Genomic DNA, 20,286 nt, shown 5'->3' with positions numbered 1-20,286 from the left:
GGGAGATGTTTGTGGTGGGTCTGCAATTTTTTCCTGCTGGTCCGCCGTAGCGCTGTTCTGAGGTCTACGCGGCCTTTGCAGCCCCGCCGCCGGGGCCGGCCAGATCTGGGTGGGCCTGGGCAGCCCTTGCTGGGCGGTGCCGATTTCTGGCAAGGGGGGCGCAGTCTGGGTGGAATGGGCGAGGCTTAGCAGGGCGGAATGGGCGTGGCCCGCAGAAGCCCCGCCCCGTCCCGCTTAGACAATGCCCCGGAGCCGCCAGACCGTCGCGCCCCCGCCCCATCGTAGTATGTGAGCTCGCCTACCATAGAACCCCCCCAAAAGCGTGAGCTCCCAGTCCCCGAGCTTGAAGACGGGGACTCCCTTCTCCACCAACTCTGTTCTCGGGGAGGTGGGGCCCCAGCCGAGATCTCAGCACGACAGGAGTGGGGGTGGCCGCTGGAGGTGAGTCTTGGGTGGGGAGACCTGAACCGTTTGGGAGCCGGAGTTTGGGGGTGCCGGGCCCATGCCTGCACCGGACAGAGAGGATGGGGAGCCGGCATTTGGGCGCGGAGCTAGGCGGGGTGGACTTTGGGACATAGACGGGAGACCGGGTCCTGGAGCCGGGAGTGGCGCCAGCTCCCCGGAACCACGCCCCCTGTTTCCCCGCCCCTCGCATTTCGTTTTAGACCTCTCCCAGTCCTCCGAGACTTGGTCTGGTTTATACTAGGTCGCGCGAGGGGCAGCTTGACCGGCCAGAGCGGAGAGAGGATGCTTAACTCCTTAGGCTGTAATTCCTCGCTCCCTGCCCCCCTCTCTCCCTCGTTCGGGCATTCAGGACTTCCATCCCCCAGCCCCTGATTCTCCAGCTTTCTCCTTCTGTCCCATAGCCCCTGCGGGTCCCGGGCCGGACTTCAGGTCCCTACAGTAGCGAGCAGCTGAGGGTTAAGGGGGCGGGGCCGCTGCATTTTTGGGGAGTGAGCGCATCCTAGTGGCTGCCAAGAGAGGCGCCTGGCAGGGACCTCAAGAAGCCCCCGAGCAGGGGCAACAGGTGTTTTGGAGATTAGCGAGCCTACCCTTGTTCCTCAGACTCCTCTTAAAGAATCTAACTCCTGAGGGTGCTGGGTAGAGTGGAGTCGACAGGGGAGGAAGGCCTAGAGGGGGTGGGGCGGGGTAGGAGGGGCGCCCAGAGATGGCAGGAGGAAGACCTGGGCGCTCTTAACAGCCCCCAACGCCCTTGTCTGCATGTCTTTTTCTCTGTCTCCCGCCTTTCTGTTTCTTCTCCCGTACAGGTGAAGAAACAAGAAAACTAAGAAATCCGAACGGTTGGAGGGGCGTCTGTGTGGATGGGATGGGGACGCCGGGGGAGGGGCTGGGCCGCTGCTCCCATGCCCTGATCCGGGGAGTTCCAGAGAGCCTGGCGTCTGGGGAAGGTGCGGGGGCCGGCCTTCCCGCTCTGGATCTGGCCAAAGCTCAAAGGGAGCACGGGGTGCTGGGAGGTAAACTGAGGCAGCGACTGGGGCTACAGCTGCTAGAACTGCCTCCTGAGGAGTCGTTGCCGCTGGGACCGCTGCTTGGTGACACGGCCGTGATCCAAGGGGACACGGCCCTCATCACGCGGCCCTGGAGCCCCGCTCGTAGGCCAGAGGTGAGGTGAGCGCCGCGGCGCAGGTGTGGTATGGGGAAGGGCAGGAGGAGCTGGATGTCGGGGCTTTGGGGAAGAATTGGGGACGGGGGTGTCTCAGCCCCCTGCCTTCTTCTCCTACCCTAAGGTCGATGGAGTCCGCAAAGCCCTCCAGGACCTGGGGCTCCGAATTGTGGAAATAGGAGACGAGAACGCCACACTGGATGGCACTGACGTTCTCTTCACCGGTGAGGCAGGGGTGGCGGCACCCTGGGGTCTTGGCACAGGGAAGTAGAGTTTGGGAGACTCGGCTGTCTCGAGCCTTGTTTCCAACTCACTCCTGCCCTCAAACCTCCGTGGCCTCCCGGACTCAGGCCGGGAGTTTTTCGTAGGCCTCTCCAAATGGACCAATCACCGAGGAGCTGAGATCGTGGCGGACACGTTCAGGGTACTGAAGGGACCAGCCTAGGGAGGGAGCGGGGTGCAGGTGGGGGTCGGAAGGGCCTAGGAGCCCGATGAGGAATGAGAGGCAGAGAGCAGCCTATATTTGAGGGTATCTCATCGCCCCTCCCGCATCCCTGAATACCTCCCCTCGTTCTCCCTAGGACTTCGCCGTCTCCACTGTGCCAGTCTCGGGTCCTTCCCACCTGCGCGGTCTCTGCGGCATGGGGGGACCTCGCACTGTTGTGGCAGGCAGCAGTGACGCTGCCCAAAAGGCTGTCAGGGTGAGGAGGGGGAGGGACCAACGAAAGTGGGCACGACTCTGGGCCTGGGAGGTAGGGAGCTGGGAGGCTTAGGAAATTAGCCCCAACCCCTGCCCTCATTGGGCTGTCCATCTTATATGAAAAAACACACGAGTAAATAAGAAGTTAAAACAGACCATCCTGGTCAACATGGTGAAACCCCGTCTCTACTAAAAATACAAAAAATTAGCTGGGCATGGTGGCGCGTGCCTGTAATCCCAGCTACTCAGGAGGCTGAGGCAGGAGAATTGCCTGAACCTAGGAGGCGGAGGTTGCGGTGAGCCGAGATCGCGCCATTGCACTCCAGCCTGGGTAACAAGAGTGAAACTCTGTCAAAAAAAAAAAAAAAAAAAAAAAGCGGGACTGGGAAAAGGGGTGATTAATTTGCTCTTTCAGAGTTTTAGGAAACCCCAAAGGTGGCACCTAAACTGTGACTCTAAGAATGGAGAGGACAGATGAGGGGAGGGACTGGGGAAGGGTAGGGGGTTGAAAATAACTGCAGGTGATTCCAAGATGGAAATTAGCAAAGGTAGCTAAAATACTTAATGTCTGACATAGTAAGCCCTACGTGCTTGCTGTCATTATTATTCCACAAATGTCAGTCTGTCCCCAGCTCTTAGTGGTGGTTGAGCAGGCAGACTCACTTGTGGAGAGGTTCTGAGACTCCAATACTTCCTCTTTCCTCCAGGCAATGGCAGTGCTGACAGATCACCCATATGCCTCCCTGACCCTCCCAGATGACGCAGCTGCTGACTGTCTCTTTCTTCGTCCTGGGTTACCTGGTGTGCCCCCTTTCCTCCTGCACCGTGGAGGTGGGGACCTGCCCAACAGCCAGGAGGTGAGGGAGGGCAGAAACTCCAACACCAAGCACCATCAGAGAAAAGAGTTTCAGGCTTTCCTGGGGGAGGGAGGAAGGGTGCCTTCTCTAGAAGCCTGCGTGGGGCCACTCTGAGCTGGCTGGAAGAGTGGCCTGGCTCTGGCCTCGAGGTCTTACTCCCCTCTACCCACTCCTTTGTAAATATACCCCTTTGTAACTGTTGGCCAAACCGCATCCATTATATATTTCCTTATTATTATTACCCTAATTCCCCTCTCTGCTTTAATCGAAAACAAACTACTTAAATGATAAACGTCCTTGTAGTATAATTTAATACCCCAGTCTTGTAAACCAGAAATGGAGAGTACCTATTCCCCAGGACAATCAGGGAAAGAATATCTAATTCTACCATCAACACCCAAAGCTGAAATTCTAATCTTAAACTATTCCCTGAGTAACTAATTAATTTTTATATCATTGAAGGCTCAGCCATGAAGTACTTTGTAAGTACATATAATATAATATATCCTCCCTGTGCAGGCACTGCAGAAGCTCTCTGATGTCACCCTGGTACCTGTGTCCTGCTCAGAACTGGAGAAGGCTGGCGCTGGGCTCAGCTCCCTCTGCTTGGTGCTCAGCACACGCCCCCACAGCTGAGTGCCTGGCCTTGGGGTCCTGCTGGCCAAGGGTAGGACAGTATAGGGAGTAGAAGGGGAAGGAGGGTTAGATAGAGAATGCTGAGTAGGCAGTAGTGGGGAGAGAGCCTCAATATGGGGGGAGGGCAGAGTGTGGGGAAAAGGATAGGGTCCACTGGGTGAGTCCTCCCTCCCAGAACCAATAAAATAGAATTGATCTTTTAGACTGGGCTGTGACTGGTGTTTTACTGGGGCAAAGGGATAGGGCAGGGATGAAACCTGAGGTTGGGGTCAGTGCAGGGAAGAAGGCCTCTCATTCAAAAAACTTGTTAGGCACTTACCAACTCATTGCCCAACCATGTCATAGGTGCTTGGGCACACGATGGACAAGACAGAATGTCTATCATGGGAAATGTGTCCAGGGCAGAGAAGAGAGTATATGGGTGGATCACTCACTGAATTTATCTAAATGCCAGATGATTCAGAGACTGGTAGATTACCAGTCCACCCCTATTTGATAAAGAAAAAGAAATGACACTTCCAGGGGCATTCATTTTCATTCATTCATTTACTGAGGCTTAGCAATGACATCCAAAGGGTCAGTCTCCTGATGTTGAGGGGGCTCACAGTACGTGCAAATTTCTTAGAAACTGAAGTACAGGTTGTAATGGAACAATTTACAAGAGGCTCTTTCTATGTGGGAAATAAGGGAGTTGTGTCCTCGGGCATCAAAGTGTATGCAAAAGTGGGCAAGAAGGGTCAGCTTCCCAGAAAAGGCCATACTTGAACTGAGGATAAATAAGAATTAGCCAGGCAGGTAGTGTGGAGGAGGGAAAGGGGTAATACAGGAAGAAGGAATTGCACTGGGCAAAGACATTTTGGGGCTAGAGAGAATTCTCTGAGGCTGGCATTTTCTAAGATGTGCATGTGGAATGATAGAAATAAGCCTGGAGAATGGACAAAGTGCTGTAGTACCTTGTATCCAAAGCCAGGGCACATGGGCACAGAGCTGAAGCTAAGGAGAGTACTTCAGTTCTGTAATATGGCTGTCAGGAGCAGTTATCTCTTGAGGAGGACCTTCCTGACTTTAGGGAGGAAAGCAAGGGTAGGAGGGTGAGGTGGGGCTATGGGTATTCTAGGAAGGAAGTGAGGAGAGTACATTCACATGGCAGTACTGGGCATGGATTAGAGTGTGGGTTTGACAGTGATGTTAAGATAGAAAGACTGGATTTGATGGCTCATTGTGTGGGAGTGAGAGAAGAAGGAGGCCTGCATGACTCCTAGTTTCTGGGATGGGCAACTGGGATCTCGGCTCACTGCAACCTCCAACTCCCTGGTTCAAGCAATTTTCCTGCCTCAGCCTCCCAGGTAGCTGGGATTACAGGCAAGTGCCACCACGCCCAGCTAATTTTTGTATTTTTAGTAGAGACGGGGTTTCACCATGTTGGCCAGGATGGCATCAATCTCCTGACCTCATGATCTGCCCACCCCGGACTTCCAAAGTGCTGGGATTACAGGCATGAGCCACCGTGCCCTGCCTGCAGCTGGGTTGTTAAGGAGAGAATGCAGAGGAGAATTAAGTGAGTGGCTTCAGAGATCACAATGAGTTAGGTTTGACATCCAGAGAGCAAAAATGCCTGAGGCCAGTCAGGCAGAATGTCTAAGGGGAAGTTCATTAATCCCAAATCTGAGATCTGAGCCAGAGAGTGTTCTGGGTGTCATTTGCAGAGGTAGGGGCTGAGGACTGACTGGATGACAGTGTGCTAGAAGAGGAGAAAGGAGGAGAAAGGAACAAACCTAGAATGGTGGGGAGTAAGTACTGTGGGGATATGGAGCAAGGAAGGAGTCCAAAAAGAAAACACCAGCAGCAAAGAAAAACAGTTTAAAGAATGGAGTAATCAGAGGTTAAACCAGATGAATGCTAAAAATGTCTACTGGGTGTGGCTATTAGGACGCCATTGGCAACCTTGTGGAGAGCAGATAGGCAATTTCGACAGATGAGCAGTGGGGATAGAGTGAAGGAGAAGAAAATGGAAGAGGCAGGTGTGTGCCCCTGGTTCCAAATCTTGACAGTGAAGGAAGGGAAGAGATAAGGCAACTGTCTGGGAGTTACTGATGTCTTAAGATAGGAGATAGGGCTTGACTGGGTATAGAGGGGACACCGGTGGTGAGGGAGACATGAAGGTTATGGGAGACATGGGAGTAAGTTTAGGAGTAACATCAGTGGCAGAGACAGCCTAGCACCCAGGTCTCCCGACTTCCAGTCTAGCACTTATTTCTATACCATGGTGCCTTCCTCTTCCAGGTGAGGGATCAGGGAGGGGAGAGGGATTTTGGGGAGCTGGGAGCTCCCAGCTTGGGAGGTTTGGAGTAAGGGCTTCCCTTCAAACTACAACTGCATAGACGGTGGAAGCATCAGCGGGGTCCACTGTGGACAGCCGTCGGGGCCTGCTGAGGGCCAGATGGTTCAGATCCGCATAGTGAAGGCTCTGGAGGGGGAAGGAGAGGAAGACAAGATGGTCTCCACAGTCTTCCTTGGGATTCAGGCCTTTTTTTTTTTTTTTTGGTCCATTTTCCTCAGACATTCTGGCCAGCCCCCTTTCCATCCCCAAGCCCTTACCGGTTCCTGGTCCAGGTCCCCTGGAATCTTGGGCTCTTCCTCCTTTACTGCTCTCCGGGGCTCGGCTTTCACAAGTGGAGCTATGTGGGGGGAACAGAGCTGAAGGATGGAGAGAAGGTGACCAACGAGTCTGCTCCCAGCAAGGGCTCAGACTCAGGAACTGAGGGGTGGGGAGTGGGCGGGCATGTAGGAGAAAGAAGATGGGGTGGAGTTAGTCTCACCAAATCTAGGGAGTGGTCTAATCGGCTGCGGGGGCAGGCGCCTGTAAGGGACATATAAGAGTCTTCGAGAGTCACCAGTCTTGTCTTACTGGTTCTCCTGGAACTCAGGTGCCAAGGACAGTCCAGCAACTTGAAGGCTCAGACCGGAAACAACTTAGACTCTGCCCCCACAGATAGTCCAGCCCAGGCTCACGCTTCCGGCTCATCTCCTCTGGCGGGGTTGCACCCACCAGCCAGTGGCCTCCCTCCCACCTTCCACCTCTCCCATTCTCTCCAACCCAGGGCAAGGGCTCTAGGTCTAGCTCTTTCTTTCGCGAAGGTTCTGGTCCTGCCCCCTCCACCTCTGGTCACTCACCATTTAACCAGGCTCTTGCTCACCTGTGCAGCCACCAGACGAGGCCCAAAACTCCCAGTCCCAGCACCAGCCCAGCGCCCAGCAGCGGGATCAGGAGCTGGGGATACATGGAGCCTGGGGGAACGGTGTGGCGGGGAGGGATGCTGAGGTCAGGAGTATGACGACAGAGAGCCAGCTCTCCCACTCAAGAACCCCCAGCCAAGGCCCTCTTCCCTCCTACGGGTCTGTGTGGGAGTTAAGTACCCTTGAACTCACAGGCCTTGGACCTACCGTGGGTAGGCCCCGGGGCCTTGCAATAGGCCCGGTCCCCCAGCACGTGAAGCACTGTACGGCTCTCATCCTCGTGGCGGCCCTTGCAGAAAAAGGTGCCCGAGTCCCCCACGCTCAAGAGGAGCTCCAGCCGCCTGATACCAGACTCCAGGGAGCGTAGGCGGCCAACGAAGGGCTGGAGGGGAGGTACGGTGGGGGTCCCGCCGGAAGAGGCCCACAGGATTGGCCGGCGTCCTTTGGCCAGGCCCTTGCAGGCCGGGAAGCTGGGCGCCCAGACCCAGCGGATGGGGTGAGAGACTCCTACGCATGAGAGATTCACCCGGTCCCCAGGGCGGCCCTCCAGAGAAGCTAGGGGAGGCCGGAGGCGCTGGTTAGGGCAGGTCCATAGGACAAGACGACACCCCATCCCTTCTCCTCTTTCTCTTCTCTCTTCTGCACTCCAGCCATCTTGGATCTTCCCACACATAACCCACCCTGCTAGGCGCCCCCTTTCTTGCCTCAGCCCCTCTGAGTCTACCACAACTCTCCCAGGGTTCACTTACCCTCAGGGTTCCCTTGGGCCCTCGAGTGCAGCAGCAGTAACAGCTGCAGAAACACAGCCATAGTAGGGATGTGGTGAGGAGAGGCTGCGGGCTAATCAGCGTGGGGTGGGGGGAAGGAACCAGAGGGAAGCTGGGGGTGGGGAGAAAGGAGGAGCTGGGGGGCTCCGATAAGAGAGGGGGAGGTGCCACCAGCTGCCCAGATCCCTTTGGGAATCCTCACAGGCAAACTCAGAGTCCTCAAACAGTGCTCACTTAAAATGTGTGCTTGGGCTATTTACACAAATGCTTTTTTGCCTGCTTAACTTTACAGGTGCTCCTGTAATCCCAGCTACTGGTGAGGCTGAGGTGGGAAGATCCCTTCAGCTCAGGAGGTCGAGGTTGCAGTGAACTGTGATCAGGCCACTGCGCTCCAGCCTGGATGACAGAGCCAGCCAGACCCTGTCTCAAAAACAACAAAAAACCCTGTTTTGTAGGGCATTTTGAGAACTAAATAAAGTTATACATGTAAACTGCCTGGAACACATAGGATCACTATGTAAGTGCTTGCTGTTATTATTACTATTTCCATTATTTCTTTTTCTTTTCTTTTCTTTTTTTTTTTTTTTGAGAGAAAGTCTTACTCTTATTGCCCAGGCTGGAGTGCAATGGCACAATCTCAGCTCACCTCAATCTCTGCCTCCTGGTTTGAAGCGATTCTCCTGCCTCAGCCTCCCAAGTAGCTGGGATTACAGGCACCTGCCACCACAACCAGCTAATTTTTGTATTTTTAGTAGAGACGGGGTTTCTCCATGTTGGCCAGGCTGGTCTCCAACTCCTGACCTCAGGCCATCCGCCCGCCTCAGCCTCCCAAAGAGCCGAGATTACACGCAGGAACCACCACACCCAGCCAACTGTTTCTATTCTTATTTTAGCTTCTACCTCACCTCCCTGTGCCCACGCTGTTCCTCCTGCCTCGGTGCCCTGCCCAAGTTGGCAGGTTTTGACTGGGGAGGCGCATTGGTGCAGGTGCACACAGCCACACCTAGGACAATTGCTGCCACTGGACTGGAGCAACAAGGCCACACCAAGCACAAGTAGAGCTGGGGTGAGGTCCTGAGAACTTTCATGGGGGCCTGAGCCAGCCCCCACTTAGCAGACCTGCAGTGGCTCTCCTGGACGAGCAGCCCCAGCCCCTGCCTCTAATACTATGGCATCACAGAAGACATCAGTGAGTCACAAATCCATCCTGTGGCTAAGTGGGCATTGGAAAGGCCAAGTGGGGGCTGAATGGAGATAATTTGACCCATTCCACCCCCAGTTTCTGCCAGCATGCTGCTATCAATGCCCAGCAGGGACCCAAATTCAGCAGTTAATTTGGGTCACATCCCATTGTCTGTTTCCCAGGAACCAGCAGAAGCTACCACCATGGACACTATAAATCACAGAGGCCTTTGATGATGCTCCTTCACAGGACTGAGCAGCAGGACTCTTAGCTGGGGGCCAGGAGGGGCATCTTGGCCTGAAACCAAGAACCACAATGGTGTTGGCCACTAGTGGCACCTGCCCTCCCCCATCCCTCTCTCCCATCCCTACTCCCCACTCAGTCCTGCTCAGCGCCTCCCCACCCCTTGTCTTCTCTCTGGTCAGCTGTGTAGTAAGTGAGAAGGGAGGGGCTACCAGACACAGGGAAGGGAGGAGCCTTTGGGTTTATAAGTTCCAAAAAGGTCACCCAACTCCCAGAGCCAGATCTTCCAAAATCTACTCTAGCAGCTCCTGTGGCTGCCACCATTCTCAGGACCCTCGCCATGAAAGGCCTTCTGCTGCTCACCCTGTCTGCTCTGCTCTGCTGGGTCTCAGGTGAGTACCTGGGGGCCCCAAGGACCTGGTTTGCCTGGTAAGGACCTTTACACCCTGCTCTACCCACTGCTCTGCCCTACCCACCACCCAGGATCCCAGCACCCCCAGCCCCAACTGGCTCAGCTCTCCTGTGCCACCAAGACCAGGCTTCCCTATGACAGCCTCCTTGCTCTATTTCTCAAAAAGCCAGCTCACCCTCCATCTTCCCCACCTCCAAGAAAGACCCACTTTTCTCACCTGCCAGGGCTCTGGGTCCCCTGTTCCCCACTCCAAGGTGTCCCCTCCTTGGAAACTCTGGTGTCGAGTTCCCCAACCAGCCCCACTTCAATATGCAACTCTCCAGAATCTAGCTCACCTGCCTTCTCCTCTATCTGCTGTGCTCAGGTGTCCTCTCAAAGTCCTAGGCATCCAGCTCCAGGCTCCTTTTGTAGCCTACCCTCCCATCTACTCCATCAGTCTCTCAACTATGGCCTTTCCTAGATACCCTCTACTTCCCCCTGGGTTGCATACCACCTCCCCTACCCGGGATAGAAGCTTTCTAGATGGTTCCAGTGACATCTAAGAGCCTTCATGGAAATAGAGCGTTTTCTTGAACCTTCTAAAGAGAGGACGCCCGGGCCACTCACCTCCAGGGTAAGGTGGGTTTTACTGAGGTACACTTACAAGGCTCCTCCACCCTTGAAACCTGTGTCACCAAATCTTGCCAGCCCAAACCTTGAATTAGCTGAAGCAGGAACTTTGGGGTGCCGCCTTCGGTATCCACCCTCTCCATTTTGATAAGGTGCTCAGATGGAATCTGGTGATCTGTCTCTCAGGTATTATTTTTTCTGCTGAAGAGATGAGAGGATTCTATTCAGGTCTGGTTCCTCTTCCCATGCTCTTGCCAGCTCCAGGAGGTGAAGAGTAAATTGTAAATTGCTACAGCTGGCCACAGATGGCTTTCTTTGCCAGCCTCAAGTTCCAAGGCATTTCTGACAGTGTTGTAACCCTCATGTTTTGTTTTGTTTTTTTTTTTTTTTTGAGACACAGTCTCGCTGTGTCACCAGGCTGGAGTGCAGTAGTGCCATCTCCACTCACTGCAACCTCCGACTCCCTGGTTCAAGCAATTTCCTGCCTCAGCCTCCCAAGTAGCTGGGATTACAGGCACATGCCACCATGCCCAGCTAATTGTTGTATTTCCAGTAGAGACCGGGGTTTCACCATGTTGGCCAGGATGGTCTCAAACTCCTGACCTCATGATCCACCCGCCTCAGCCTCCCAAAGTGCTGTGATTACAGGTGTGAGCCACTGTGCCCGGCCGATTGTCATTTTCATTATTTATCCTTCTTTCAGGTCTCCATCTCCTCCTCCACCACCCACATTATTTCCCCATGGTACCTTGCTCACATTCCATCTATCCCCAGCCTCTTGTTTTGTTCATAGCTCTGTCCCTCTTGACTCATCTCCAGATGGGGTGGAGTGAAGAGAGATATGTAGGGCGTGGGCCTTTCACAAAGCAACAACTCTACCTTTACCTGCCGCCCACTTTCCATTTTCCCTGCGTCACTCACCTGTTCTGTCCCTGCTAGACCAAACAGCCAAACAGGTTAGAGCACCTACCTGATAGGCTCTTCTCCACCCTCCACCCCCACCCCAGCTCAGCCTATCCCCAGGTAAGTCAGAGACCCCATCACCTCAGCCTGACTTGTGTCTCCCCAGCTGACATTCGCTGTCACTCCTGCTACAAGGTCCCTGTGCTGGGCTGTGTGGACCGGCAGTCCTGCCGCCTGGAGCCAGGACAGCAATGCCTGACAACACATGCATACCTTGGTAACATCCCTTTCCTTCGCGGGGGGAGCAGGGAGGTGGGAGACTCTGTGGCCAGGACTGAGACCCAAATGGGGCAAGACTGAGGTGGAGAAGCAGAAAATTATAGCAATGATAATATTTGCCCAAAGATGACTGTGTACCAGGCAACATCCTATGTATTTGTATGCCTTTTTTAAAATTAATGTTCATGACAACCTTAAGATGCGGGTGCTATTATTCTATTGAGGAAACAGCCTCACAAAGAGAGAGTAACACAGCTGAGTATGATGGCTCACACCTGTAATCCCAGGACTTTGGGAGGCCAAGGCGGGCAGATCACTTGAGGTCAGGAGTTTCAGACCAGCCTGGTCAACATGGTGAAACCTCATTTCTACTAAAAACACAAAAATTAGCTGGGCGTTGTGGTGGGCACCTGTAATCCCAGCTTCTTGGGAGGCTGAGGCAGGAGAATCGCTTAACCCAGGAGGCAGAGTTTGCAGCGAGCTGAGATTGTGCCATTGCACTCCAGCCTGGTCAAGAGTGAGACTATCTTAAAAAAAAAAAAAAAGGCCAGGCGCGGTGGCTCACACCTGTAATCCCAGCATTGTGGGAGGCTGAAGCAGGTGGATCACCTGAGGTCAGGAGTCCAAGACTAGCGTGGGCAACATGGAGAAACCCCATTTCTTTTTTTTTTTTTGAGACGGAGTTTCACTCATGTTACCCAGGCTGGAGTGCAATGGCGCGATCTCGGCTCACCGCAACCTCCGCCTCCTGGGCTCAGGCAATTCTCCTGCCTCAGCCTCCTGAGTAGCTGGGATTACAGGCACGCACCACCATGCCCAGCTAATTTTTTGTATTTTTAGTAGAGACGGGGTTTCACCATGTTGACCAGGTTGGTCTCAATCTCTTGACCTTGTGATCCACCCGCCTCGGCCTCCCAAAGTGCTGGGATTACAGGCGTGAGCCACCGCGCCCGGCCTGAGAAACCCCATTTCTACTAAAAATACAAAATTAGCCAGGTGTGGTGGCGCATGCCTGTGATCTCAGCTACTCAGGAGGCTGAGGCAGGAGAATCGTTTGAACCCTGGAGGCAGAGGTTTCGGTGAGTTGAGATTGCACCACTGCACTCCAGCCTGGGCAACAAGAGCGAAACTCCATCTCAAAAAACAAACAAAAAAAAGAGACAGTAACAGGTCCAAGGCCTAACCGCCAGCAAGTGATAGAACCAGGATTGGGGGAGTCGGGATAAGGAAGTACAGGAGGAAGATCAGACTGAGAAAAGAGAAGGGGAGGGCCCCGGACAGAGATGGGAAGGAAGGAAGCCTGGGCAAGTGGAAGGAGTGGGGAGGTGGACACAGGAATGCCAGGTGCCCATCTTAGCTGACTCCCTGCCCATTCCCACCCTTAGGTAAGATGTGGGTTTTCTCCAACCTGCGCTGTGGCACACCAGAAGAGCCCTGTCAGGAGGCCTTCAACCAAACCAACCACAAGCTGGGCCTGACCTATAACACCACCTGCTGCAACAAGGACAACTGCAACAGTGCGGGCCCCCGGCCCACTCCGGCCCTGGGCCTTGTCTTCCTCACCTCCTTGGCTGGCCTTGGACTTTGGCTGCTGCACTGAGACTCACTCCATCGGCTGCCCCTCCTCCCACCTGCCTTGGCCTGAGCCTCTCTCCCTGTGTCTCCGTATCCCCTGGCTTTACAGAATGGTCCCTCCCTAGCTCCCATTTCTTTAATTAAACAATGTTCCAAAGTGGTCTCCTCATCCATCCTATCCTTCCCACCTCACACCCTCCACTCAGCTTTTTCTGAGTCCCTTCCCATTTCGTTCCAGAGCTTCCACTGGCTCCTAGAAGGACTCCCCACTTTGCTTCCTACACTCTACTGTCTCCTTGAGGAGAGATTGGGATCTGGGCCTGAAATGGGGTTTCTGTCTTGTCCCCAATGAAGGCTTCCGCAAGGACCTGATGACCTCACTGTACAGGGCTGACTCCCCAAACCCAGCCTCCCATACGTACCCCATCCCCATACTCACCTCTTTCCGTTTTGAGTAATAAATGTCTGAGTCTGATGAAATGTGCATTTATTATCAGAAGGCCTAAGGGTAAGGTCACCTCCCAGCAACTAACACTCTGTCTCCCACCCTTACACAGGAATCCTTCAGGGATGTTCCCTGGGAGGCTGAGGCTGGGGCAAATGGAGAAACAGGTTTTTCAGGTCTTTGTCCTCCCTTCCAGTGTCTCCAGGTGGCACACAAGCCCCAGTGTTTGGAGAAACAACTCATATCCTAAATTTAGGCCACACCCCTGATGTATTGCCAAGAAGAAGGTGCAGCCTGGCTTGAGGGCTCTCCAGAAAGGATAAGAGAGGCACACCGGGATGGGGCCCGAGACCCTGTTTCCTCAGTTTCTCTCACATTAAAGTCAGAGGCCTCACCTGGCCTGGTTACGAAGTAGGGCACCAAGCAGCTCTCCTATCACAGTTTTTTGTGTTTTTTTTTTTTTTTTTCTTTTTTTCTTTTTCTTTTTTCCTTTTTTTTTTTTTTTTTTTTTTTTTTCTCTTTTTCTCCTATCACAGTTTTTACATTACTTTTTTTTTCTTTTCTTTTCATTTTTTTCCCCCAAATCCCTGTTTTTTATCTTTTCTTCATTTTTTAAAGATGGAGTCTCGCTCTGTTGCCCAGGCTGGAGCGCAGTGACGCAATCTCGGCTCACTGCAACCTCTGCCTCCCAGGTTCAAGCGATTCTCCTGCCTCAGCCTCCCGAGTAGCTGGGACTATTTTTAGTGGAGACAGGGTTTCACAATGTTAGCCAGAATGGTCTCGATCTCCTAACCTCATGATCCACCCGTCGGAGCCTCCCAAAGTGCTGAGATTACAGGTGTGAGCCACCATACCCGGACTTTACATTTTTTTTCTCAATTCAAAATAGTCCTATTGGGAGCCGAGTTGCAAATGAGAGAAAGGGGAGCAAACACAGATTCAGGCTCACGAAACCCTGGCAACCCCACTCATTGCCAAGGAAGATTCAACTCAGCAACAGGATCCAGGAGCCATGGAGGGCAGATAAGCCATTGTCTTTTGGGGTTTAGTTGGTTAAGGAGTGTGCCACTGTAATTAAGCCCACTGTTGCTTGGTAACCCCCAAACTAGAACGTGGATGCCCATATTACCCTTTTAGCCCACCTATCAACAAAAGATAGATGCAGTTTTCCAGTCATCTGTAGAGTGGTCCATAGATTTTAATGGCTCACGGAAGAATGCTTGTCTTCTCATTTTAGATGTTCAGACGACCCTTGCTCCCTTGCTCCCTTCTGTACCCCTACTCCCACTACCCTCTCCACAGTCCTGGCAAGAGCCAGCCCAGGGCGGTAGCTGCTGCAGCCAAAATGCATGCAGGGGCCACATGGCTTGCCACGGCGCTGTTGCACATGTCTCCAAGGTAGCAGTCCCTGTGAGCTGGATAAGTCACGTCTCCCACTGACTCTGTTTCCACTTGATTGCAGTGATGAGCTGCCATGCAGGCTGGATGTTGATGAATCAAGGTCACTGAGGCTGAGAGAAAGAATGAAACTGGGGTGTTGGATTCCTGGCTTCAGGACTTGCCTTCTGGGGCAGAGCAGATATGATTTCAAGGAGCCCAAAGGGATTTTCTGCCCCCTCAAAAAACACCTCCCTGAAACCAAGTGATCAAAGTTAACATATTGACATTGTAAACTCCTGATGTGACGCAGTGAGAAGGATGCGACATCACTTCTGCATATTCTTGCTGAAAATGCATGACCTCAATCTCATGGCAAAATATCAGATAAATACAAATTGAGGGACATTCTATAATTTTAGTATATCAAATATATGTAAATGTTTTAAAATCTAAACATGATTTTATTTATTTATTTTTAGAGACAAGATCTTGCTCTGTCACCCAGACTGGAGTGTAGTGGCATGATCATGGCTCATTGTAACCTCAATCTCCCAGTCTCAAGCGATCTTTCCTCTTCAGCCCCCTGAATAGCTGGGACTACAGATATGTGCCACCACGCCCAGCTAATTTTTTTTTTTTTTTTGAGATGGAGTCTCACTCAGTCGCCCAGGCTGGAGCACAGTGGTGCAATCTTGGCTCACTCAACCTCTGCCTCCTGGGTTCAAGTGATTTTCCTGCCGCAGCCTCCTGTGTAGCTGGGACTACAGGCAGCGCCATCATGCCTGGCTAATTTTTGTATTTTTAGTAGAGACAGGGTTTACCCATGTTGGCCAGGCTGGTCTTGAACTCCTGATCTCAGGTGATCCGCCCGCCTCAGCCTCCCAAAGTGCTGGGATTACAGGCATGAGCCATGGTGCCTTGCTCCAGCTAACTTTTTTTTTTTTTTTTTTTAGGGACAGAGTCTCCCTATGTTGCCTAGGCTGGTCTCAGCTCCTGGGCTCCACCTTGGCCTCCTAAAGTGCTGGGATTGCAGGTATAAGTCACTGCATCGGCCCTAAAAGTGATATTTTAAACTCCAGGTATAAAATAATTTATCAGGGCTCTTCAAATGTGTCAGGGTCATAAAAAACAAAGAAAAACAGAACTGGCCCAGATCAGAGGAGACTAAAAAGACATGAGAACTAAATGCAATATGGGATTCTGCTGAATCAAATAAAGTCTGTAGATTAGTTAGTAGTAGTATATCAATGTTATTTTGTAATTTTGATAATTGTACTATGGTTATGTAAGATGTTAGCATTAGGAGAAGCCGAAAACTTCTGTAATTTTTCTGTCAATCCAAAATTATGTTAAAATAAAATATTAAAATAATGTACACACACACACACACACACACACACACGCACACGCACACCCCTCCCTGGTCCTTAGCTAATGCCGGAAATTCAAAGTTTGCTTTTAACTTTGGCCTTTCAAGGCCAGAGCTTTTCATTTGTGACCTAATGGGCCTATGAGATTCTTTTGGGAGAGTAAGGAGTGGGGAGGTGGGGGCACAAGGACTGTGGGCCTCTTGGGGGCTCCATGCCAGGAGCCAGAAGGGGTACAGACTGCTCTCCTCTGACAGCCACACCATCTGCTCAGAGCCAGACTGAGCCTGGAGGATTCTGGAAGCCAGAAGGATTGACGTGGGGCTGGAGGGAGGGAAAGGCTGCGGGAAGAGGAAGAAACTGAGGACTCACGGTTTCCAGGTAGCTTGATCTGTTCCAGGCCTGGCTGCGGTCTGCCCTCACCACAGGTAGTCACGGCCTCTTTACAAGCGCTGCTGGAGCTTCCACCGCAGTCCTGGCACCGCATTCGGTTTCCTGGCAGGAGAAAAGAGGCGCTGGACCTGGGCCCTCGGTGGAGCCTGCTGGCAGAAGACCTGTGCGAGAGGCTAGCTGGCCACTTCCTTACCCAAGGCAGCCCCCAGCAGGGAGCTGAGCAAGATCCCAACAAACTGGGGGTTCATCGCAGTCTGCCTGTGTCAGTCTACCCGATTCTACCTCCCGCCCGCCCCTCTCCCCAGCCCGGCTCTGTCAGCCTTATATCCCCCTTGCCTTGAGCTTTATAGGGCTATAAAAAAGGAGGAAAGAGTCTCCCCTAGCAGGCACCAGTGGCCCCAGTGGGGACAGGGAGGGGCCCCATGGCATGCTCTCAGCATCTTCTGGAGTCCTCAAACTCCTTTATCCTCAGCAGCAGTTCTGAAACTGTGGACCAAGAATCCCTGGGGGTCCCCAAACCCTTTCACAGGGTCCTTGAGGGGATTCCCTTTGCAATTATCTGTGTAAGGTCAGATTTTCTTCATATACTAGATTTCAATGAAAACAACATATCCCAAAGACTGAATGCAGAAGGGATAGGAAAACCCAGGCATCTCCCATGAAGCCTGACATTAGATTCACAAAAATGCAAAGCAATGCTCTTCTCACTACGCTGTGGAGAAATCATAGTTATTTTTTACAAAACTACATTTTGTTAACATGTAATATTTTATTATTTTTGTTGTTTAAATCAATAAATACCTACTTTAAATGATCTATTTTAATTTTTAATATAGTAAATGTTGATATAACCTCATAAAGAAAATCTTTTCAGAGTCTTAAGTAACTTTGAAAAGTGTAAAGAGGTCCTGAGATCAATATTTGTTTTGTTTTGTTTTGTTTTTTTGTGTGTGTTTGATATACTGAGTTTCTTTCTCATGGGCATGTACCAGCAAGATCAATGTTTTTGAAAAGAGCTGCTCTCCTGGGTGCCTGTGTCTCCCCTGTCCCCACTCCCTATTCCTAGTCTTACCCCTCCAGGTACATGCTGGCTCTGATTCCCAGATGGGGCCTTCCTCCTTCCCAATCTCTTCAACCCCAGTCTTCTAGGCTCTGCCACACTCCCCCTACCCCAAATCCTATGCACGCCTTCCTTTCTAGTGATTTCTCCCCAGTGCAAGCGTATCCGGCCCTCCAGCCCCACCCATGATGATTTCTTTCCTCCAAGGTAGTAAAGCTGGCAGGGATAATTATGGGGTAGGAATGTTAAAGCTTGAGGGGATCAAAGGAATCCGAAGCTAGGTGGGGTCCGCCCTTACACAGCTGGGCTTTGTGTGTTCGTGTGGGTGGGTGGGTGGGGGTATTGTTGATTCCACACTCAAACAGATCCAGGCCAGGGCTGTTGAGGAGGGTGACCTTCAGAGACGTGAAAGCATTGAGGGGGAAAAATAGAGAAAACAAAGACGGAGAGAAGCTGAGAGAGTCACGGAGCAGCTTGAGACATGGGGAGGGAGGGAGAGGAGTAGGAGGGAAGGCGACAGACACAACTCAGGAGTAGGAGAGGAAGCTAAGTTACAGAGACAACACGCTGAGAGAGCAGAGGAGACCCTCCAGGCAAGGGCAGACTCCTTTCGGGGGCAGGCTGTGGCCCCGCTGCCTGCTGGGTCAGGCTGGAGAATCTGGTCACGGTTCTGCACCCCAAACTCACTCCCTAGGTGTGTTTGTTTACGGGTTCCTCCCTGTCTTGCTCAAATGCTCCAACTCTACAAATCCCGGGATCTCAGGTTGCAGATCACCTCTCCCAGATTCCTGAGCCTGGGTCTGGCCATGGGCACCTCCAGCATCTTCCTCTGCATCCTGTTCCTCTGTGGGACACTGGGTAAGGGTGGGCTGGGGACCTTCAGGGGTCAGGGGGCTGGGGGCAGAGACAGGGCATGTGGAGGAACCTGAGGGCTGGGGAGGAGAGGGGTGGGGGTGCTGGAAGAGGCCAAGAAGAGAGCAGGGAGAGTGGGGGACTTCAGGGAGGCCAGCCACTGGGGAGGCCAGCCTGATGAGGTGGGAAAGGAAGAGTTTCCTTTCAAAGGCATTTGAGAATAACTGTCGCCTCCTTGCTCCACTTTGACCCGCCCCGTTTCCCTGGTCCCTTATTTTACCTCTTGCTTCTATGCTGTGCCTCTTGGTCAATGTCAATTTCTATTTTCTTATCTGTTTCTGGCGCGCTCCTGCCCAGACTCCCTCCACCCTCTACCTCCCTGCTGCCAAGTCTGGCTTTTTGTGTCACTCAACATCAATGTTGGTCTCTGATTCTCATGCTTCTGATCATGTCTTTGCGACTCTCAATCCATGTTCCCCTCTTTCCTCTGTCTCTGTTTCTTTTCCTGCATCATCTTCCCTCCCTTCTCTGTGTCTGTGTTTCTACTTCTGTCTGCTTTCCTCCCTTGTTGCACAGCTTCCCTCTCTCCACCTAGTGTGTCACCTCTCTCTGCTGTCCCTCTCCTGGATCTGGCCTCTGCCTGCCCCACAAGAAGGGTTTGCCTCTCCCACTTCCCTAATTTCTGCTGCCTCAACAGGTCTCACCATGTCCCCTGCCCAGGGAAGGCTCCGCTGTTACACCTGCGGCTTCGCCAAACCCTGCTGCCCTGTTCCCACCGCGTGTCAGGACGATGAAGCTTGCAGCATCAGTATTGGCACCTCAGGTAGGACTCTGGTCCAGTGGCCCTCCTGGCAGCTCCCTATCTCCATCCATCCCAGCTTTCCTGTGGCCCCCTCCTCAGTATGCCTCCTTCGTCCCACAGACCAGAGTGAGATCATCCAGGAGAAAGGCTGCCTCCCAAGGGCCCAGTGCCCTCTGCTTGGCCATGCCACCTACTGGCTGCACTCCTACACCCTGAGGCACCACTGCTGCGAGCAGGACCTGTGGAACGCAGCCGCTTCCCCACGGCAGCTCCCCAGCCTCCTCACCTCCCTGCCCCTCCTTGTGGCCAGCTTCACCAGGAGAGGACACCTCCTCCACTAGCCTTGATGGATCTGCAGCCCCCAACCCGAGATTCCTCCGCCATCACCTCGGCCCTGGAAACACCTGCACAGACACTTTGAGACATGCCCGAGAACCTAATTTTGTACTGAGACCTCAGATCTCTCAGTGCAGCACCCTCACAGACCCCTCACAGGGCCTGGGGAGGAACCTGACCAGAGTCCAGCCTCATAAAAAACACCTATTTTGTGTCTTTTATCTTTTCCAGATGCCCATTGCTGATGCCCCATCAGCCCAAGTCACTGGCAAGGAAGGCATGTTGATGACACTGTGGGTCTTGGGCAAGGGGATCAAAGGGGCATCAGGTATGGTGAGGAGGAGAGTCTTGCTAGAAAAGACTAACGTGGTAGGTCGGGAACTCAGGACAGAGGGCTTGGGGAGCTCTGAAGAGTATCTTTAATAAAAGATCTATCTAGGAGTCCAGTAATACTGCAGATACTGCAGTGTGTGTGTGTGTGTGTGTGTGTGTGTGTGTGTGTGTGTGTCTTTGCGTGTGTGCTCTAAGAGCAAACTATAGCTGCTTGGTGGGTTGGGCTGGAGCTGGAGCCTGGACCACGGCACTCCCCTCATCTTCCATCTGTGTCATTCGCGTCCTCTTTCCTG

General features: G+C 52.7%; 5 protein-coding genes across 12 annotated transcripts; 3 read left to right on the top strand and 2 right to left on the bottom strand.

Moving 5' to 3' along the window:
• The first annotated feature begins 38 nt into the window (after window positions 1-38).
• DDAH2 (dimethylarginine dimethylaminohydrolase 2) lies at window positions 39-4,019 on the top strand. Of its 4 annotated transcripts, none has more exons than XM_032269007.1 (7): window positions 39-441; window positions 1,269-1,624; window positions 1,749-1,848; window positions 1,975-2,048; window positions 2,206-2,325; window positions 3,032-3,181; window positions 3,701-4,019. In XM_032269007.1, the coding sequence occupies exons 2-7, from the start codon at window positions 1,328-1,330 to the stop codon at window positions 3,815-3,817; spliced, it is 858 nt and encodes a 285-aa protein (XP_032124898.1). In that variant the 5' UTR covers window positions 39-441; window positions 1,269-1,327; the 3' UTR covers window positions 3,818-4,019. The 4 variants fall into 4 exon arrangements, with proteins under 4 accessions (XP_032124898.1, XP_032124894.1, XP_032124896.1 ...); XM_032269003.1 differs by having other exon boundaries at window positions 1,265-1,624; XM_032269005.1 differs by lacking the exon at window positions 39-441 and adding an exon at window positions 472-765 and having other exon boundaries at window positions 1,264-1,624.
• Window positions 4,020-5,896: 1,877 nt separating this feature from the next.
• Window positions 5,897-7,904, bottom strand: MPIG6B (megakaryocyte and platelet inhibitory receptor G6b). 5 transcript variants are annotated; one of them, XM_032269000.1, is made up of 6 exons: window positions 7,804-7,904; window positions 7,262-7,609; window positions 7,015-7,105; window positions 6,637-6,677; window positions 6,416-6,514; window positions 5,897-6,284 (listed from the first exon to the last, which is right to left on the bottom strand). In XM_032269000.1, exons 1-6 carry the CDS (start codon window positions 7,862-7,864, stop codon window positions 6,211-6,213), a joined length of 714 nt encoding a protein of 237 aa, XP_032124891.1. In that variant the 5' UTR covers window positions 7,865-7,904; the 3' UTR covers window positions 5,897-6,210. The 5 variants fall into 5 exon arrangements, with proteins under 5 accessions (XP_032124891.1, XP_032124890.1, XP_032124889.1 ...); XM_032268999.1 differs by having other exon boundaries at window positions 6,416-6,495; XM_032268998.1 differs by having other exon boundaries at window positions 6,637-6,698; window positions 7,804-7,888.
• Window positions 7,905-9,426: 1,522 nt separating this feature from the next.
• On the top strand, window positions 9,427-13,500 carry LY6G6C (lymphocyte antigen 6 family member G6C). The gene is made up of 3 exons (XM_032269002.1): window positions 9,427-9,639; window positions 11,338-11,448; window positions 12,836-13,500. Exons 1-3 carry the CDS (start codon window positions 9,588-9,590, stop codon window positions 13,048-13,050), a joined length of 378 nt encoding a protein of 125 aa, XP_032124893.1. The 5' UTR covers window positions 9,427-9,587; the 3' UTR covers window positions 13,051-13,500.
• A 1,151-nt stretch (window positions 13,501-14,651) lies between these two features.
• LY6G6D (lymphocyte antigen 6 family member G6D) lies at window positions 14,652-16,919 on the bottom strand. Its single transcript, XM_032268996.1, has 3 exons — window positions 16,804-16,919; window positions 16,590-16,712; window positions 14,652-14,981 (listed from the first exon to the last, which is right to left on the bottom strand). The coding sequence occupies exons 1-3, from the start codon at window positions 16,856-16,858 to the stop codon at window positions 14,758-14,760; spliced, it is 402 nt and encodes a 133-aa protein (XP_032124887.1). The 5' UTR covers window positions 16,859-16,919; the 3' UTR covers window positions 14,652-14,757.
• Window positions 16,920-17,996: 1,077 nt separating this feature from the next.
• On the top strand, window positions 17,997-20,101 carry LOC116543452 (lymphocyte antigen 6G6e-like). Its single transcript, XM_032268994.1, has 3 exons — window positions 17,997-18,528; window positions 19,220-19,345; window positions 19,445-20,101. The coding sequence occupies exons 1-3, from the start codon at window positions 18,402-18,404 to the stop codon at window positions 19,663-19,665; spliced, it is 474 nt and encodes a 157-aa protein (XP_032124885.1). The 5' UTR covers window positions 17,997-18,401; the 3' UTR covers window positions 19,666-20,101.
• Window positions 20,102-20,286: the final 185 nt, after the last annotated feature.

The sequence above is a fragment of the Sapajus apella genome, unplaced genomic scaffold (assembly GCF_009761245.1).
Source record: "Sapajus apella isolate SASKATOON/1434 unplaced genomic scaffold, GSC_monkey_1.0 scaffold188, whole genome shotgun sequence".
In the NCBI taxonomy this organism is placed as follows: domain Eukaryota; kingdom Metazoa; phylum Chordata; class Mammalia; order Primates; family Cebidae; genus Sapajus; species Sapajus apella.
This window is presented reverse-complemented; position numbering and strand designations above follow the sequence as displayed.

Coding starts and splice junctions, on each gene's coding strand:
- DDAH2 (XM_032269007.1), top strand. CDS start 1,328: ATGGGGACGCCGGGGGAGGGGCTGGGCCGCTGCTCCCATGCCCTGATC. Junction 2,049..2,205: donor TCGTGGCGGACACGTTCAGG/GTACTGAAGGGA, acceptor CGTTCTCCCTAG/GACTTCGCCGTCTCCACTGT. Junction 3,182..3,700: donor ACCTGCCCAACAGCCAGGAG/GTGAGGGAGGGC, acceptor CTCCCTGTGCAG/GCACTGCAGAAGCTCTCTGA.
- LY6G6D (XM_032268996.1), bottom strand. CDS start 16,858: ATGAACCCCCAGTTTGTTGGGATCTTGCTCAGCTCCCTGCTGGGGGCT. Junction 16,713..16,803: donor CCTGCTGGGGGCTGCCTTGG/GTAAGGAAGTGG, acceptor TTCTCCTGCCAG/GAAACCGAATGCGGTGCCAG. Junction 14,982..16,589: donor GATCAAGCTACCTGGAAACC/GTGAGTCCTCAG, acceptor TCTTTCTCTCAG/CCTCAGTGACCTTGATTCAT.
- LY6G6C (XM_032269002.1), top strand. CDS start 9,588: ATGAAAGGCCTTCTGCTGCTCACCCTGTCTGCTCTGCTCTGCTGGGTC. Junction 9,640..11,337: donor TCTGCTCTGCTGGGTCTCAG/GTGAGTACCTGG, acceptor GTGTCTCCCCAG/CTGACATTCGCTGTCACTCC. Junction 11,449..12,835: donor GACAACACATGCATACCTTG/GTAACATCCCTT, acceptor TCCCACCCTTAG/GTAAGATGTGGGTTTTCTCC.
- MPIG6B (XM_032268997.1), bottom strand. CDS start 7,864: ATGGCTGTGTTTCTGCAGCTGTTACTGCTGCTGCACTCGAGGGCCCAA. Junction 6,496..6,636: donor TAGACCACTCCCTAGATTTG/GTGAGACTAACT, acceptor CCCCCCACATAG/CTCCACTTGTGAAAGCCGAG. Junction 6,285..6,415: donor GGGACCTGGACCAGGAACCG/GTAAGGGCTTGG, acceptor TTCCCCCTCCAG/AGCCTTCACTATGCGGATCT.
- LOC116543452 (XM_032268994.1), top strand. CDS start 18,402: ATGCTCCAACTCTACAAATCCCGGGATCTCAGGTTGCAGATCACCTCT. Junction 18,529..19,219: donor GTTCCTCTGTGGGACACTGG/GTAAGGGTGGGC, acceptor CTGCCTCAACAG/GTCTCACCATGTCCCCTGCC. Junction 19,346..19,444: donor CATCAGTATTGGCACCTCAG/GTAGGACTCTGG, acceptor TTCGTCCCACAG/ACCAGAGTGAGATCATCCAG.